The 19,136-nt window shown below is 41.2% G+C and overlaps 1 protein-coding gene across 8 annotated transcripts in view; it reads left to right on the forward strand.

Moving 5' to 3' along the window:
- The window catches only part of NRG1 (neuregulin 1), a 1,032,063-nt gene that overhangs the window by 807,957 nt on the left and 204,970 nt on the right, over positions 1-19,136 (forward strand). For 7 of the 8 annotated variants that reach the window (XM_068531883.1, XM_068531882.1, XM_068531884.1 and 4 more), the window contains exon 1: positions 5,347-5,941. The exons of the other annotated variant lie outside the window; for it this stretch is intronic. In XM_068531883.1, the coding sequence (XP_068387984.1) occupies positions 5,845-5,941 (97 nt within the window). In that variant the 5' untranslated portion in view covers positions 5,347-5,844. Of the gene's footprint in view, positions 1-5,346; positions 5,942-19,136 lie in introns of those variants that run through there. 8 annotated transcript variants of the gene reach the window in all.

Raw genomic sequence — 19,136 nt, forward strand, 5'->3', positions numbered from 1 at the left:
TATAGTCTTATATACATATGAAAGCAATTCTAGGTATCCTCCTTTATTCACCAATTAACTAAATGTATGTAATTGGCTATGATGAAACAGGCACAGTGCTAGAGATATAACATAGAACATGAAATAGTCAGTCTTTGCCCTCAAAAAATTTAACGTCCAGTGGGAACAGATCATTGTATAAGAAAAACACTGTAAAAAATCATTGTAAAAATAAATATCACACACACAAAATCATTACAAACTGGAAGAAATGTTCTGAAGGAGGTGTAAAAATGGGATGGGAGATTAAAATCCTTTTCAAAGGTAATGGAAAGCCCTTCTAAGCAACTGAAATTGAGTTGGAGCCTGAGCAGGAAGTGGAATTAGGCCAAGTGTGGTAAATTCATGCAGAGGAAACAGTAAGTGCAAAGGCACTGAGGCTGGAAAGAATGACAAGCATTAGAGGCATGTTGCAAAGAAGCCTTCACGCATGAGGCATAGAGAGGGAGGGTTGAAGCGTGGTGAGATCAGGCTGGAGTTAGGCACAGGCTAGCCCTTCAAGGACACTGGGTATGGTTCTGGGAAGCAAAGGATGGCTGGGTTAAGTCTGCGTTTCAAAAAGACTCCTCTGACTGCTGCAAGTAGCAAAATAATTGGAGGGAGCAAGCGTCCAGGTGCAAAGCTTTACTATGATCAAAGCAAAGATAAGACGAAGGCTTAAATTTGGGTGGTACTTAGTGATGAGAAATAAAAGGAGACAAGTCAAAATGACAGGATTTGGGGAGGGGTTGGCTGCAGAAAGGAGGTGGCAAAGATGATTGTCAGGGTAGGTGATTGGTAATTGATCGATAGAAACGGTAATATCAGAACCAGTCTTTTTATAGTCATCCTATTCTGTTTAAATTCATTCTATGCAAAACCATTTAGTGCTTACTGCGTGCAAAGTACGGTGCTAAGAATTCTCATGGATAGAGATATGAAAAAAGTGGATAAAAGGATATATGATCTCCACCTTTTATAGATTCGCATTCACATACAGTGTTTCTCATTTCCAGTAGAGGAAAGAGAAGCAATAACTAACTATACACCCACACACATATGCGTTCATACACTCACAAATACAGATGTATGCACACATGTATATCTACATATGTATATGTGTATGCATATATGCATGTATATATACATTTGAGGTATTGGTATCACATACGCATCTTAAGTATGTGTTGCAAGGGGATGAGGAAGATAAAGATAAATAATTAGTGTGGAGGTCAGAAAGAGAAATCAAAAAGCTGCATGAGATTGTATTCTTCTTAAAAGAAATTAAAACGTTTCAAAGACTATTGAGTCTTACATCTCCATCCTACTAGAGAAGAGGTTTATGACACTAGGCCTGTTTTTCAGATAGTGTCCACAAAAAGAAAGTAGGCACTAGTATTCAGCTGTATAATCCATTTTTAATCTATGATGTATCCCTACAATCATGAGAGTAATCTTATCATTAATAATAATGATAAACAATAATAATAACAACAATCATTGGTGTGGGATAATGTTTAAAAATCACACAAACAAAGCAGAAAAGCATAAACACAGATTTCATTTCAGTGTTGTTTGAATTTTACCTTTTTAGTATTTTTCTTAGGATTCTAAACTCACAATTTGCTGTCAAACTGACTCTTCACAGCAGACAGAATATGATTAGCTAAGAATTTTGTTAAATATTTTCCAAATGTACCGGAGGACACCATTTCCAGTTTTGCAAGGGTATCTTGTTGGTCAGAAGCCTTTTGTTTAACAAACTCAGCTTGCGTGTTTATTCTAAGAGTCTAACTAAACATACAGGACAATTGCTGATTAGTGAATTCTTAAAGCTGCTTTCATCTTATTTTCCTTACACTATAGTCTTTGCTTGCTTCAGTTCATTGCAGCTCTATTTACAATAGCCAGGACACGGAAGCAACCTAAGTGCCCATCGACAGATAAATGGATAAAGAAGATGTGGCATATATATACAATGGACTATTACTCAGCCGTAAAAAGAAACGAAAATTGAGTTATTTGTAGTGAGGTGGATGGACCTAGAGTCTGTCATACGGAGTGAAGTAAGTCAGAAAGAGAAAAACAAATACCGTATGCTAACACATATATATGGAATCTAAAAAAAAAAAAAAAAAGTGTGTATTCCTTTTGACTGCCCGTTAATGTCTTCTCTTTATAGTGATAGTATGTGAAAGTAGTATCTAATCTCTGAATTAGTATATAATTGTGCAGATAGTGGAATATGCTTGGAATCACTAGAAGTGAATTTGCCATGAAGCTAAGGAAGCTTCAGAGCCTCTCACTTCCAAGGCTCCCTTTAACAGTCTTGGACCTAAATTTGTATTTTTAAGTGTGTGTTCTTTCCCTTTAAAAAGATCTCCCAAATCTTATGAGCTTCAGGCCCTGGAAAACTTATCTGGCTCTGCTTTTCATTTGTATTGTAATAATTAATTTGTTTTCATGCCTTTCTCATATTATTTTGGCTTCATGAGAATGGGGCAATTTTTTTTTCTTTTTTTGTTTCTCTGCTGTCGAGCATTTAGTCAGTAAATGCTTCGTGAATTAGTGAATAAGTCACGCGCCTTTAGTGATCGTGCTGGAGCCAGCTCTGGTGAGGGAGATTTTCTTTTGTATTCATGCATCTTTATTAACAATGAATTTGTTGCAAAGTTTAAAAAAATAATCTATATAAATTATCTTGTTACTTCATTTTTTAAAAGTTAAAGATATCTATTTGCAGAATTTAAAATGAAATTCCCATTACTGTCAGTATGCACAATATTTTGCAAAAATATAAAAATGTTCATATATTAATGTTCTTTCACTTTTCATTTGTTTTTCTTTTTAAGATTTTCTTGGAGTATTTTCCAAATGGGAATTAATGAGAGAAAGGGTATATTTGGCCAGCTTTGTGGATTCTAAGAGTGTTTCTAAAAGTTAAGCCTAGCCAAAGAAAAGTGTTATGGCACGGGATTGCCTTTATTATACGCTGTCATTTAATATAAGAGCTCCATTTTGTCTTTCTTTATTTCTCAAGTTGCTTATTTATAAATATCCACTCTAGTTTTCAGAAGTTGACATATATAACCTGAGAGCTGATATACCCTGTATGATACAGACTCTAAGAGCTGAACAGTACATAGCAAATTATTAAAACGATACCATGAAAACATGCCATTGTTTCTAAATTGAGGTTAATATTTTGATTTTCAAGAAAGCAAAGAAAGTTTCCCTCCTTTCTCCATCCCTGCTCTGATCATTTCCGAGGATTTATAAAAATGCAAAACAACAACAACAACAAATTCATCTGCTACTTCCTGACCATAGAGATGAATAATTTAAGGGCAATTTCAAATTGGGTTTTCCAGCTGGCTTTCTGTTTTATTTGGAAAGATCTGAAACTTTATTTTTTAATTCCAAAATACATTTCTGCTTTCTATCCTTCAGTTCTAAAATAATGATGTATCTGGTAACATGTAGCAATTGTATACTAAGCCCTTACAGGGTCTCATATCCTGGAGAAAAAGTACCCTTTTTGAAAGGGCTCCCCTTTTCTAAGTTTTGCTGTTCTCCTGTTTGTTAAGTAGTGGCCCCACCTGGGAAAGCAGAGTTATTTCAGCCATCATTCAGTTCCAGTTTACATTAGACTCTGTGGAATATTATAGTGCTATTCAGTATTCATAATCTCCCTGATTTTGCTGTTTCTATGGCCCAGTATAATTGATGTGTGGTGTTCGTTGGAAGGTTATCAGAAGATATTTGGACATCAAATTTTTCAAAATAAATGATGGCACTACTGCTAAGATATCTTTTAACGACTTAACCCACCCAATAGAGTTAGGTTCTTATTACAGCACAAATTAAAGGAGAATAAAATCGTTCTTAATTTAGGACAGTTTTTAAATAACTGTTTTTGTCCCCTCTCCCTTTCCACATACATAGCAGGAAGGCACCCCAGATTTCACCTTTATTTAAATGGTGGCATTTGGAAAATATACCAAGAAGGCTGTCTGTAGGTAATGGTTCAGTTAGCATTAATCCCAGAGGATGGAAAATCAGGAGCAAATGACTTTTAAAGAGGACTAAGTAAATTTCACATATGGGTGGCTGGTACTCACCTCTTCCAGAACACAACACGTGGGCCTGTCACTGTAAATGAACATTCTGACTTAGCCACAGCTGCCATACAACTATGAGAACGTTTGCTTTACATGATTCTGGATCATTACGCGGTGCTGATTACCCTGGCCTTTCACTGTTGTCCTTCGCAGCAGGGTGCTAACGTTTTCTGGATTTCACTGCTCTTTAGAATTCTCCACCAGAGGGAGGACAAGGGAAGGCGAAGTAGGTTTCACCCGCAGTTCTGAGGGAAGTTTGAATCGGAGAAGGCTAGCACTGACGAATTCAGGACCTCTGGTTCTGTCTCTCCACTTTACCTCCCCGTACTTGCTTTCTCAGCAGAACTGAGTGACTCTAGCTAGTGCAGTAATTTTATTGTCGATCGCTTTCCAACCCGGGTTTTATCAGTTTAGTTACAACTTGAATAATTAAGTTGTAGTGAGAGATACAGTTTAGGAGATCCCCCCCCCACCTTAGCAGAGGCCAGGTTATTATTATTTCTTTTAGGAAAAGCATCAGAAGTCTGACACGTTGGCACGTTGTTAAACACACGAAGGCAGGACACAGACACATCCCAGGAGCAGATCGACGAAGATGGATTTATCTAACCACCTTTACGGTCCCCCGAGCCCTTCCTGTGTATCCACAGCCGCCTTACTCAATCCCCCTTCCACCCAGAGTTTTATCTTTGCCCTACGTGCGTGTGGGGTTTTTCACTAAAGAAAGGACGGAACCCCAAACTCTAATGAGAAAATAGCAGCCGTTCCTCTCCTTCCCACGGGTTCCAGAGCCTTAATTTGGCCGGGCAGGTGTCGGAGCTGCAAAATTTGTCTCCACCATTTTCTCCGCGCTGGAGGGAAGGGACCAGCCCTCCCGGGCGCTGACTGGCGGGGAAGCGGAGCGAGGAGCGAGGGGCCCGGGTCCGGATCCCTTCCTGGGTCTCGGAATCTCCCCGGGACGCGCGGTCCGGCGCCCGCGGGCGCGGCGGCGGCGGCGGCTGCGCGCGGCTTCCAGCGACCCCTGTCGGGGGTGCCCGGCAGCCGCCCCGCGCACCGCCCCCCGCCCAGGCCGGCTCGGGGAGGGAAAGGGGCTGCGCCCGCGAGCGCCGAGCCCAGGCTCCTCCCGGTGGCGTGTCCGCGCCTCGGGGTGGGGGTGTGGCGGGGACGAGGGAGGGGGCGAGGCCAGGGGAGGGCGAGAAGGAGGCGCCAGCGTCCAACCTGCGGGCGGGAGGTGGTTGGCGGTGGGGCAATTGAAAAAGAGCCGGCGAGGAGTTCCCCCCAACTTGTCGGAACTCCGGACTCGCGCGGAGGGCAGGAGCGGGGTGACGGCGGCTGCTGGGCGACGCGAGCGCTGGCCGGACGGTGATCGCCTCTCCCTCCTCGGGCTGCGAGCGCGCCGGACCGAGGCCGCGACAGGAGCCGACAGCGGCGGGAACCGAGCACTTCCCTGCGCGACAGGAGCCAACCCGAGAGCGAGCGCGACCGCCAGTCCCAGGTGGCCCGGACCGCACGCCGCGTCCCCGCGCTCCCCGCCGGCGACAGGAGACGCGCCCCGCGCAGCGCGCGCGCCGCAGCCCGGCCGGTGGTTCTACCCGCCCTCGAGGGACAAACTTTTCCCAAAGCCGATCCCAGCCCTTGGACCAAACTTGTCGCGCGTCGCCTCCGCCGGACGCTGTCCGCGCAGAGCGTGCACTTCTCGGGCGAGATGTCGGAGCGCAAAGAAGGCAGAGGCAAGGGGAAGGGCAAGAAGGACCGAGGCTCCGGGAAGAAGCCCGCGCTCGCGGCGGGCGGCCAGAGCCCAGGTGAGTGCGCCGCGCGGCCGGGGCTCCGCGATCCTCCTCCTCCTTCTCTTTCTCCTCCTCCGATGCCGCCGCCTCGCCCCCGCCTGCCCGCGCCCTGCGCTCCGGGCGCCTGGCCCTGCTCCCGGCCGTCCGCGGGGCCGGGCGGTGCTCGCCCTCCGTGCGGCCGCCCCTCACCTGGGCGTCGAGCCCCACCCGGGCGCCAGCACCCCGCGCTCAGGGTGAGGGCGGAAGCCGGGACCGCGCCTCCGGAGGACCCGGACGCGCCGCGCTCCCTGGCACGGCCTTTGCCCAGCGCCCGAGAGCCGAGCCCAGCCCGGGAGCGGGACCCGGCGTGCAGGAGCGGAGGCCGGGTGCGCGCGTGTCCAGCGCCAGCAGCGCTTTGCACGGGCCCCGCCTGCCCTCTAGCGAGAAAAGCGGGAACGGGTCTCCCCTCGGAGCGCCTGGCTCGGAAGAACGGGGCGCTCTAGAGAGAACGCGAGCGGTCGCGCATCGGTGTTTTGGGCCCCGGGGAGGGAGTGCAGGGTCGCGGTGTGCGCGGACGCTCACCCGGATTCAGCCCTGCGGTATCGGCGCTCAGATCAGCTGAGAGGGATTCCTAGAGGTCAGCGAAGCAGATAAAATCCAGCCCAGTGCCAGGAATCAGGTCTGCTCCAAAAAGGTTCTCAAACTTTCGGTTTTGCAGTTCTATTTTTCAGGATCTCTTTGATAAATGTGGTTAATTTATGTTCCCAAGAGATGCCTCAAAGCAAAAGTTCATTTGAACTTTTGAACCCAGTTGCTCACTGGTTATATAATAGAATGAAATGGCAGCTGAGGCTTTCTAGAGACAAGTCTAGTGCTTGATCATCGGAACACGGACGTGAATGACAGTTTTACCTTCTGTTTCCCTAAGAAGGGCTGATGCTTTCGACAGTCTTGGACAGAGGAGGCGCCCCAAATAAATACTTGTTTATGAGTGATTAAGTGAAGAAGATGCTTTAAAAAAAAAATGGAGGGGAGGGGGAAGAATATAAGGGCTTTTTTTCTGCCTCTGCACTTCCCAATTATTAATCGATCCAGATACCTCAAGGCACTTAGAACACCCCCCAGCACATTTCATAAAGCATTTCTGAAGAATTAATTCAATGGCACTCTGTTATCTTACAGAAGTCTTTGCCCGTTCCTTGCAGGAAGAAAACAAGATTTGCCTAGTTCTCTTACTGGCATCGCTGAGAGCATTTCAGAGCCTGGCTTATTGGCAGAGACCTTAAACAGGTTTTGAGCAAAACAAATTGAACAGAGAGTAATTGTTTGGCCACTGACCATTCCTGTGCGTGCTTCTTCATTACCCCACCTTCATTACCCTTCATTATCCCTCATGAGGGTGTATTGAAATTTTCCTTACTTTCTCCCTGTTTTGGAGATACCCTATCGCATTTTATTCAACAAGGGCTGAACTGGGGAGCTGGATTAGCAATCTCCCTAAGTGACATTCTCTACTGTCCTCTCGAAGGTTATCTTAGTAAATGAAAGAGCTCTTAGACCTGACCACAGTGGTAAAGTTGTAAAGAGTTATTTGCGGGGCTTTTTAAGTGTTGTTCTGTCCTGCCTGGGAGTACTCTGCCTTCAGACGTTTCTATGGTCCTCTGGAGGACGTCTGATGAATTAAGGAGGGGACAGTGGCTTGAAGTAGCATCCCTTTCAGGTAACAGGTCTGCACTTTGTCAAGGCTTCAGGGCAGCAACGCCTTACTTAACATAAGACATTTCAGATAAGCACCCGTGGTGGGTGGGAGAGATTTTAAGAGCCAACAGGCATTTCTGTGCCCTACAGATCTCATCTATTAGGTAGGCAGCTGTGTTGGGACTACCTAATATTCTCTCCTGACACAGCGTCCCAGAGCTTCCTTGGTGACTCTCATTATGCTTTCCAGTCCCACCGCTGTGATTCCCTCTGAACCAGATAGATTGGCATCTTTAAGTGACATTCTCTTGACTCTCTTCCCAGAGAATCTGGAGTGAACTTGGCTCTAGGTTGGTTTTAAAGTGTATCTCTCTTTTCCATCAGGTAGTTGTCTTCCTTGGGGAGGAACTTTTTACCCCCCCCCCTCCAGGGCACCTTGTGCTTGTTAAACCCTAAAAAGCAGATAAGAATATTTATTCTTCATTTGATTCAAAAACAACGATCAACTTGAAACCTGCTTTAGATAAAAGCACCTGGCGTTAAGTAGTATTGCTTTGAAATCACTGTTTCTTTCCTTCTTGTCATTTCCCTTGTAATGCTGTCAGTGTACTTTTCCTTATCTTAGGAGAGTAAATAACTGAGAGCCATAATGGTTTGTGAGGGAAACCCACACCTCTTTTTAAAGCTTTTTTGCACTCTGTAGTCCTCAGGCATCCTCAAAGGAATGACCTCTAGATGCCATAACTATAACATCGCCACTTGGCATACCAGCTCAAATTAGGGCTTACAGGACACCCATCTCTTACATAGCTCCTCCATCAGTGCCCTTCAATCCCAGCTTTCACCCCTCTCTTAAAACAGCCACTGAAACTTTCTGTCCTACATGATGCCCGTGCAACAGCCAAGCCTCTTTTTGGAGGTTATAACATTACTTCACGACAGTCAAGGGAGAGATAAGGCTCAGAGAACTCAGCCCCTCAGCCCCGCTGTGTGCTGTATTATATGCGGAGGCATAAACACATCTGTTGGAGGGATAGCTTTAGGGGAAAAAGATTTCTTTAACTTTCATGCGACACGTGTGACTGGTATGTGATACATACGTAGCTATGTTTCGTAGCATCGCATTTTTATACTGAATATTGAATTTACACTGTTATGGCTGCAGATGTTCAACAGAATTATCTGTGTCTCAGTAATGACTCTAATAGTTCCCAGGCCCTTGGGGTCATTGATTTTTCATAATCCTGGGCTTTGTAACGAGGATCCATGTACCAAGGGTGCTGTAACTTCCTGCACCTCCTAGATGCTGGATCTCCCATATCCAGACTTTTCATATTGATTCAGCTCAACAAACTTTGTCTATTGAAGCCTGAATTACAAAACCAGAGCTTCCCCCCCCCCGCCCATTTGGTATTTGGCTCTAAGCTTCTTCTCTGAATCTCTGTTTGCTGATGTTTTTCTTTCATTAAAACACTGCAAAGGATTCTCTGCAAAGGATTCTTTTTATTTTTTTTTCCTTTTAAATGACCTGGAACCCATTCATTATCAAGCGGAGCTCAGTTCTAGAACTACTGGGTCTCCCTTCATCCCTGGCAGAAGGGGCGTTTGTAAGTACAAGTGGTGGAAACATCAAAACACTTAGTATCCCAAACGGGTAGAAGCCGGCCATGTGCTTCCCGGGTGACATCACCCACCTGTTTGTTAACTCAGTGGCTTCCCATGCTGAAGTGCTTGTCAACATTCTTGGATATGCAGTGCCCCGTCACTACCAGGGCAGCGCCTGTTTACAGAACAGGAGGAATGTCCAGTGATCTGTTTCAAGCTGGTGACTTGTGACCACTTAGATGATGTAATTTTTAAAGACATTAAATACTAATTTTAGAATGAAGCGGGTTTATTTTGGAGAATGATTTTGAAGCAGAAAGAGTAGGAGAAACTTGGGATACTGTTCTCATATCTGCAAAATGAGAAAATGATATGATGGGAAAATGGGAAGAAAAGACCATAAAATATGTAAGTCATCAGAAAATATTGAACCAGTATGAGAGCAATGAACACATCACAGGCCAGGCACTAGCATTTGATACTTATTAATAAGGGAGCTACTATTTACTAAATATCCTACCATGTTCCAGGCAGTGTAACAGATGCTTTGTGTGTTTTATCGCCTGTCCTTTAGTACGAAAATGCCTCACTACTGCAGGATACCTGGTACTTCGTGCTACAGCCCGATTGCCTGGATTTAAATCCTAGGTCTGCTCCCTACCTGTATAGTCATGGGAAAGTTACTTAATCTCTCCATGCCTGTTTCCTTACTTGTAAAATTGGGATAATAAAATTATTATCATAAAGTTATGCTGAGGCTTAAATGAGATAATAGCAGTAGTAAGTGCCCCAGCAATGTTAGCTCTCTTCAGAAAATGATTTAAGACACAGATCTTCTGTGCCTTTGCTAAGATATTTGACACAGTTTTCCAAATTTACCTTGTACGGTAAAAAATAATCCAGAGCTGGCCTTAGATTAGAGTGAGTATAAATATTAATATCTACTACCTGTAAATAGAGAGAAAAGTGGATAAGTATGTCAAATACCATAACTGCATATAGGTTTTATGAAAACAGTCCTGAATTCAGTCTAAATATTGAAAGTAGAGTGAGGTGCAATATCATTTTATCTCTGGCAGAAAAAGATTGAGGTCTCAAACTTGAGAAGGTTTTGAAACATGAGTCCTTTTCTGGCCACACTGAAGAGTTGATGCTTATGTAGAATGCATGCATAGTCTTCTCTTCTGGGACTAGTACAAATTGAAAAGGAAAATGTGGATCCACATGCCCTTTGTTATCTTTTTATCAAATGTAAGAGTATATTGCCAACAAGGTTCATAGAATCCAGTGCAGGTGTTTCTAAATATAAACAAAATAATGAATTTAAAAAAAAAATCTACATCTCTCATTATCCCCCACCTCCGCACACACTAGAATGGCTATAGGTAGTGCTTAAAGCTCTGGAAGTGTGATTCTTAGCAAATCAGTGTTTTATTAGCGTTCTCAAAGTGACAAGTTACATTTGACACTAACGGTATTCATCTTATCCTGTTCTGTTAGGATAGACGAAAACAAACCAAGTGTCAGTATTTTGGGTGAGTGATTTCATTTGCTCAGAGAAGCAGAAAAGTGGACTTCTAATATTTTGATCAACCCTCGAGTTCTCCTCTTGACAAACAGAAAATACAGAAACTTAAATCATATAGTATTAGCTTAAAAACTGATTTATCTTCATCAGAGGAAAATAACATCTATTAAATATGCTGTCAGGTACATAAAATGAAATTTCTTCAAAGGACCAAGTGGTGTTGTGGGTTCATCCTAATCCTACGCATGTTTGCACGCGTGTCCTTTCGTGAGTTTTAACAGATTTTTTAAAAGCGAGCTACCAAAATGCCAATAGATGTCAGTGTTTGTTGCTTTAGAAAAAGTGAGGTGTTAGAAGCAAAAAAAAAAAAAAAGCTTAATTTATTCTCAGTTTTGATAAGCATAAAGCTGACTACTTTGAAAAGTTGGACAATTAGTAATACCCTATATAACCTTGCTTACTTACATTTTGTGAATGAAAATGTCACATTTTCACATCCCTCTCTTCTAACTATGAAAAAAATGCCTCTGCAATTAATTCCCCAAGGAATTCAGAATGCAGGCTGAAATACACTTATCAGTGCATTCCTTTTTTTTTTTTTTTTTTTTTTTTGGTGAAGGAACAATTATTTGAGAATGTTGTTACATACACCTTGGATTTATTTGCATCTGTAAACTATAAATTAAGTACGCATGTTTCTTAGGTCGCCTTGATTACAATTGCATAAGTGCATTTTTGAGTCCAACTTAAGTAAGATCTGTGGAGTTCTGCCTTTGGAAGGTCAGAATTCTCTTCTTTCTCCGTTTCACTAGTGTCACCTTTTTCTGGCCTCCAGAGGGTGCTGCAGGAGCATTACACTGCTATTCCCCAAAGAACGACTCCTTTTTTCTAAGTGACTTTGATATTCTGGGCAATCTATGGGGAAGAATAGGATCCCGATTTCATCAGTTACTACCTCAACTGGAGTTTGTTTCCCAGCTAGACCAAAATAGACCAGATCCCCCAAGAACATTCCGAAACGTCATTCTGATGACGACGATGTAGTTGTAAACCTGCAAGGGCACATCTGTGAGATTTACTTTTATTTTATTTTATTTTTAAAATTTTTATTGGAGTATAGTTGATTTACAATGTTGTGTTAGTTTCAGGTGTACAGCAAAGTGAATCAGTTACACATATACATACATCCACTCTTTTGTAGATTCTTTTCCCATATAGATCATTACGGAGTACTGAGTAGAGTTCCCTGTGCTATACAGTAGGTCTTTATTAGTTATCTATTTTATATACAGTAGTGTGTATATGTCAGCCAATAACTTTTCCCCAGAGAACTTAGCATCTTATAAGCATCTTTCAGTCGCCCCTTAGAGCAGTTCCTTTTGCGTAAGTTCGGGCAGTACCTGCAAAGACGTTTAGTCATATTTAAAAGTTCCACTATGGCATTGGAAAATAATACACGAGCACATCAAAATTACACAGAGGATCTTTAGGAACACATGTTTTCATGTCTTCACACCTTATCCTCAACCCCTAGCTAAAATGTTTAAGAACTCTACTTTGATTGAGCTACACGTTTTTGAAAATGAGTTGGAGTGACTAATTCTTTTGGATCACGGGCTAACGTTACAACACTGTCGCAGAGTCACTGTTATTTGCTCACGATTTATTCCACTCTGCACTGGTCATGTTCATTGTGAGTTACTCCCAGTTTGTTACTCCCCTTCTCTTTTTAAAGGGCTATATTGTTCACATTGTTTTGGTCCAAGAAAGGTATTATTGATGGGCAGTAGCCTTTGGTCTGCGACAGTGTCCCAAACCTTCTGTTTCATAGCTTCAGTTGGCAGGCAGCTGGCTCCTCTGGGCAGCTGCTGAATTTTAGTTTCAGTGATGTGAGAGTCAGGGAATGTTTTATTAGGTTGAACCATCAGAAATTGTCAATTCTGTAGATGATACACGACTGAATATTGTCAATGTCATATAGTTTAATATTTGGACTCTGTTTAGTAGTTTGACTTTATGCTTTACATGGTATTTTTAAAAATATCGTAGTGACAACTTGGAAAAAAGTCGTAGAAGTTAATTAAGTGAGGTTAAAGTAATGTATAAAAGGAAGCTGGGCTAGGAAGTCATTAAACCAGTGGCATTTTCTCCACTACATAGGTAATATGATAGCCATATAAAATGAATTCAGCATAAAGGTAGAGTGCCAGGGCAATGGGCATTTTCCCTTGGAGAGAAAAGTAGTACATTTCCATCACAACGTATAACTTGGATTTTTATTGAACCTGTTAGCAAACTGTTACGATGCTTTACCTTACCCACCATATTTCTACAGAGATTACAAAGATGTGAGTGAGAAATATCACAGTGACTAGTGAACAATCTTGGCTTTGTTTTATGGAATAATATTTTTTTTTTAACTTTACTCAGTTTTACAGTACTACAATTCAATTTTTCCAGTAGTTTTTTTTTTTTTTTAATTTATTAATTTATTTATTTTTGGCTGTGCTGGGTCTTCGTTTCTGTGCGAGGGCTTTCTCTAGTTGCGGTGAGCGGGGGCCACTCTTCATCGGGGTGCGCGGGCCCGTCACTGTCGCGGCCTCTCTTGTTGCGGAGCACAGGTTCCAGACGCGCAGGCTCAGTAGTTGTGGCTCATGGGCCTAGTTGCTCCGCGGCATGTGGGATCTTCCCAGACCAGGGCTCGAACCCGTGTCCCCTGCATTGGCAGGCAGATTCTCAACCACTGTGCCACCAGGGAAGCCCCAGTAGTTTTAATAAGTGTGAATTTTACTGCCATGTGAAAATGTGCTCATTATCAATGGCCTATATTACTTTATAAATAAGGTTAGAACTTAGGTAAAGCCAGCTTTTTAAAGTGCATATGTTTCTGTTTGTAACTCATCTGTTTGTTACATATGATCTCACAGTTGTAAAGACAAACTGCATTTTTAAAGGATGTGACAGTCTTCTTAGCTATTCCATAGTAAATATAAAACCAATATTTAAATGGAAATGTCTAAATTCTAATTTGGAATTTTTTTCAGAACAAATAAATTTTATGCATATACTGAAATGTTCTGAATACTGAATGTCTTATATTTAAGGATTCCAGAATTAAAAGTTAAAATTCCTACACATTTTATAACTTTTTCAAAAAACACATTTCAACCCTAGGTAAAGCAAAGTTTGGATATTCATTATGCATAGAAAAATTTCTCTATTAAAGCCCTAAAGAGAGTTTTTGATCTTAACTGTTTAGTACATCATTTATTGAAAAGTTTTCATTTGTATATATCATAATAGGAAATCGTATTTATGAGTGAACTGATAAGAAATGTATCCAAAAGTCAAAGAAAAAAAATGAAGGAGGTAGTCAACAGGTATTTAAAAGAAAGCTAATGCTCATGATAAGAGAGTTTTCTTTTATAAAGGTAAATACATATGTTGCTATTTAGTATTTAGAGATATGTATTTTGTGAATCAAGTGTTCTCTCTATTCTTAAGTTTATCAGGACTTAGAGAAGTCTCTGGTTTTCCCTAAATGTGTCTTTTCTCCCCTTTCCTCATCATATGCAGTGGACTTTCTGTTGTACTGGGAGATAAGAAGGGGAGCAGAAGAGGGTTGGTAACTTGCTCTAGTAGCAGTCGATGTGAAGTAGGCTGCAGGATTCATTTGGGACACAGCACACTATGGTTTTGTGTCTACAGTGTGAACATTTGTATTCTGTTTAACATGATTTAGTATATGAAAAAAAAATTTTTGTGGAACTTCCTTTTGCCTCTCTTCCTTCCAAACTTGGAAAGTTGACTTTTAGTTATGAGCTTATACTATATTAATGGTTACAGATATTTAAATGAAAAGGTTGTTTTGTGTTTGTTTTATATATTCATGTAATATATGAGTATACAGTAGGAAGACTTCTTTGGATGGGGTCCAATGTCATATCCATTTGTAACCTCAGTTGGGGTTGAGCTGAGACTAAAACGTGCACCTATGCAGTTCAGCGAAACCCAAATGAACGTTCTAAATCCTCATGTTGATGATTCTCTTATCTTCTCTCCAAACACACTGGAGTGAAGGAAGTATGAAGTATGGATGACATTTTTTTTTTTTTTAATTTGTTTGGCTGCGTCGGGTCTTAGTTGCGGTGCACGGGTTTAGTTGCCCTGGGGCGTGTGGGATCTTAGTTCCCCGACAAGGAAACTGGTCCCCTGCATTGGAAGGCGGATTCTTAACCACTGGACCACCAGGGAAGTCCCTGGATGACATTTTGAATCCAAATCTATATATTCTGCAGGAGATGGGATGAAACATAATCCCCCTGAAAAGCACAAACCTGGATTCAAGCCCCCCTGGGTGTGGTCCCACCTCTGACCCCTTTGATCCAGCCATCTCCAAACCAGCAGTATCCTGACTTTCGGCAGCACTCGAGAACTGAGCAGTATTTTGCCTTTTCCCCAAATTATCTGGCCTGTTCGCCTTAAAAATAAAAACCTGTTTTCTGAATGTGACCACTAGAAAGAAAAATTAGCTCTGTTCTTTCCTAACCAGCAGGCCGAATGAGAATTCTTGTATTTGAATATAGTGTGATTCAGAATACATCAGCATGAAAATTTGACCTTGAGCAGCACTGAGTAGAGGTTTCTGGGACACTTGCATGGTGGCCCTGGCTTAATGACGGCTGTGTTCCTCCAGGGTTGAGAGGTGCTGGTTTTAGTTAGACCAGAGCAGGGGTTGAAAGGCAAGGCTCTGGTTCTGTCCTCTGACTGCGTGGTGTGAACTCTTGACAGTGATGACAGCTATGTAAGCCTCAGTTTCTATGTGTGTACACTGTGGGAAATAATATTATGTAATTCATGTGGTTGTTCTAAGGAGTAGTGTCGAGTATTGTGCTGGATACAGAGTAAGGACTAAATGATCAGTTTTACTGAGTTTAAATATCAACAAAATCTAAGCACTTTTCCAATGTGTGTTCATCTAATGCTATCATCTTCTTGCTATGTATGTATCAATGTCTGAACTTTAAGCCCTCCACAAATAACTATAAATACTGTACATTTTTTCACAGGGTCTTATACACAGAGGTTCTTTGTAAATTATCATGTTGTTGATAATACATATCAAATATTTATCAGGTATACATTCTACGGCTTTGGACTCTTGGTGAGAGTTGGATGTCATATATGTAACACATTCATAAAAAGATCAGCCAGATATTCTTGACCTTGAACTTTGGTCTATAGATAAACTCATTTTTGGAGAATGGAGGAACACGGGCAGTGACGTTTTAACAGATTGGTGCAAAAATAGGTTATGTGCACTTGTATTTTTAATAATACACACGCACACACTTCTTTTAAAACATATGCCAGTTAGTTCTTTAGATGTAACTTTCCCATTCCTAATCTCCCATGTCTTGATGGTCAAGGATAATTTTGTTTTACACATAGTGCCTAGTGGAGTACTTTACGTACAAATATTTATAGAATAAATAAGTGAGAATCATTTTTCTATTTATATTTATTGACTGTTTTGTTCCCTGAGCTACAAGGATAGATAATTGTAATGATGAATTGATTTAACTGGAGCATATTGTGTTGTGTGTGTGTAACTTTATTGTCTGACAAAATTTTCCATTTCTATATTAAGTTGACATTATTTTGTGTATATATATACAAGCCTGCTTTTATATTCTTTTGGTATTTTCTCTTTTCTCTGCCAACAGAGTGACAGTTTCTGTTTAAAGCACAATATTTCATTGTTTGAAATTATGGACTTTTCTACATTTTCCACTTTAAATGGTTTTTAAATAAATAAAAAAGGGGAGCCTGTCTTGAAGCTTGTGAAATGGTAGATTTTTATTAACAGTTATGATCGCAGTAATATTGAAAATTATTGTCATCTATTTCTGAGAGATATACTGACGACTGGTACATTACCCCCAGGAAGATTAGTTCGAATACAGAAAATAGATAGCGATTATAAGTTGCTTTAGTGAGGTCACCTTGCTGTATACTTGGAATCTTCCCTGGGGGGGTGGGGAGAGGAAACGGCTCATGCATTATCCATTTTGGGAAAGAGTTATACATATACAGGAATTATGGAAATGAGCTGGTGGATTTGTCAAGAGAAAACCAGTTATTGGAATACTGAGTTGAATAGAAAATGAAATACATAATTTTCCATATATTAAATTGAATAGAAATGGGAGACTTAGGCCTTAAGGGTTGTTTTTTGGTTTTTGTTTTAACATGTTGATTATATTGTATGTTCTCCTTTGCCCTTAACCTGACAGGAAGGAGAAATGTCGATAGAAATAGTTATTTTAAATATTTTGCTATTTGGAAAGCAACATTAGAGTTTTAAATGTTGTGTTCATTATTTATGCCCCATCAAAAAGGACTGGGGTCCCCTTCAGGAAGGCAGGTAAGACAAAGGCCATTATCTTTCCCTGGGATTTAGCAGAAGGTAAGGGACGGTGTAGGGCATATAGTCCCTGAGACCTACAGACTCACTGCCCTCTCAGATTGAATGTAAAAGAGATCCCCTTCGCCAAGAGATCATCTAAGTTGGACTGTGCAGGGGGAAGAAATGTCACCACTTACAATATGCTACTGATGACAGAATAAATATTCACAAAACATAAAAAGCTCAGTGAAAGCCCTGTATCTGAATTTGGTGACTAAAGTCGCACTCCGTAAGGTAAAGACAAGTTTCAGTGCTTCCTTGCACCTTCCACTGAAGGTAGGCTTACTTCATTCCACCTCTTGAAATCATGATGAAAAGGCAGGATGCAGCCATCTTGCCTTGAGCCCAGCAATGTGGGAATAAAACTCCCTGTAGCCGGAAAGGTAGTAGCAACTGTCTTACAGGAACTTGCATCTAGACAGGCATGTTTGGGGAGACTTCAAGGCGCCTACACCTTCTGACAACAGGGATACTAAGAGAGGCAGCCATGGGGCTGAATGCTCTTTTTGTCATTTTAGACATGGGACTTCGTAAAGTTACTGCTGACCTTAATGCAGATACCCTTTTGTGATTTGTTTCTGTGAAACTCATGGGCAGCTGGATGGCACAGCTTCTGAAGAATGCTGTTGCTCTTGAGCAAGATAGATAAGTTACAACTGTACCAAGAGGACAATGTATTCATCCCCCAGTGGTCTTACCATTCTCACATTCACTCAAAGAGAGAAGTCACCCTTTGGAAGATTCAGTGTTTGGCTAGTATTAGTATGTCAACTCCTTATAAAATATATAAAAAAAAAATTCCCTACTTAGAACTTAAAAGAATCTATTTTTTTTATTATGAATACGGTGGTTCTTTGTTGAAAACTCCCTTGACAAATTAAGGAAATAATAGCCATCCTTTGAATTGTCATGTTTCACAGTACATTCATAACTAAAAGCCTCTTATATAAGTAAGAACTGATGGTTCCATGGACAGAGTCACTCTTATTTCTGGTCACGCGATAAAATAAGAAAGGGGAACTGATTATATATTGATATACATACACAAGGGTCTAAGTACTAAATTTGCACATTGCCTTAATATGTGGTTGTATGCTTTCTATGGGAACAGAGTTTCTTTTCAGTTACTTTCAAAAAGTATTAATAAATAATTATACTTAAAATAGACTACAGCTACCTTTTAAATGGTTAGATAGGTTTACTTATAGGATTACTTTTGTGATTACTAATCCTTATAAAATTTCAGGATTTGGTATAAATGTGAAGTCATTAACCTGTAAAGACATCTATAAATGTATGTAAAAAAATAGGTAACTTTCTATGTTCTATCACCTTATTTTCTATAAAACAGAAAGTATACTTGGACTATTTTTATCTGACTATTTTATTAACTTTATTTTATTTATTTATTTTAAATTTATTTATCCTCTTCATTTTTGGTTTGCAGGATAGAGAGCAAAGCAATCTCAGTTTTATTTCGAACATTTTATTTTGTCACTTACATAATTTTAATTCTTAGAGAATAAACCATTGTCCTCACCTAGAGGAAATTTTTTTTTTTTAATTTTATTTATTTATTTTTGGCTGTGTAGGGTCTTCGTTTCTGTGCAAGGGCTTTCTCCAGTTGCGGCGAGCGGGGACCACTCTTCATCGCGGTGCGCGGGCCTCTCAGTATTGCGGCCTCTCTCGTTGCGGAGCACAGGCTCCAGACGCGCAGGCTCAGTAGTTGTGGCTCACGGGCCTAGTTGCTCCGCGGCATGTGGGATCTTCCCAGACCAGGGCTCGAACCCGTGTCCCCTGCATTGGCAGGCGGATTCCCAACCACTGCGCCACCAGGGAAGCCCCCAGAGGAATTTTTAATTGGCTGATCATATGTGCACATTTTAGCCGTTAATATCTCCAGACTGTGAACCTCTCAAGGTCATGTCTGT

Source organism: Eschrichtius robustus, chromosome 21, assembly GCF_028021215.1.
Source record: "Eschrichtius robustus isolate mEscRob2 chromosome 21, mEscRob2.pri, whole genome shotgun sequence".
Taxonomy (NCBI): domain Eukaryota; kingdom Metazoa; phylum Chordata; class Mammalia; order Artiodactyla; family Eschrichtiidae; genus Eschrichtius; species Eschrichtius robustus.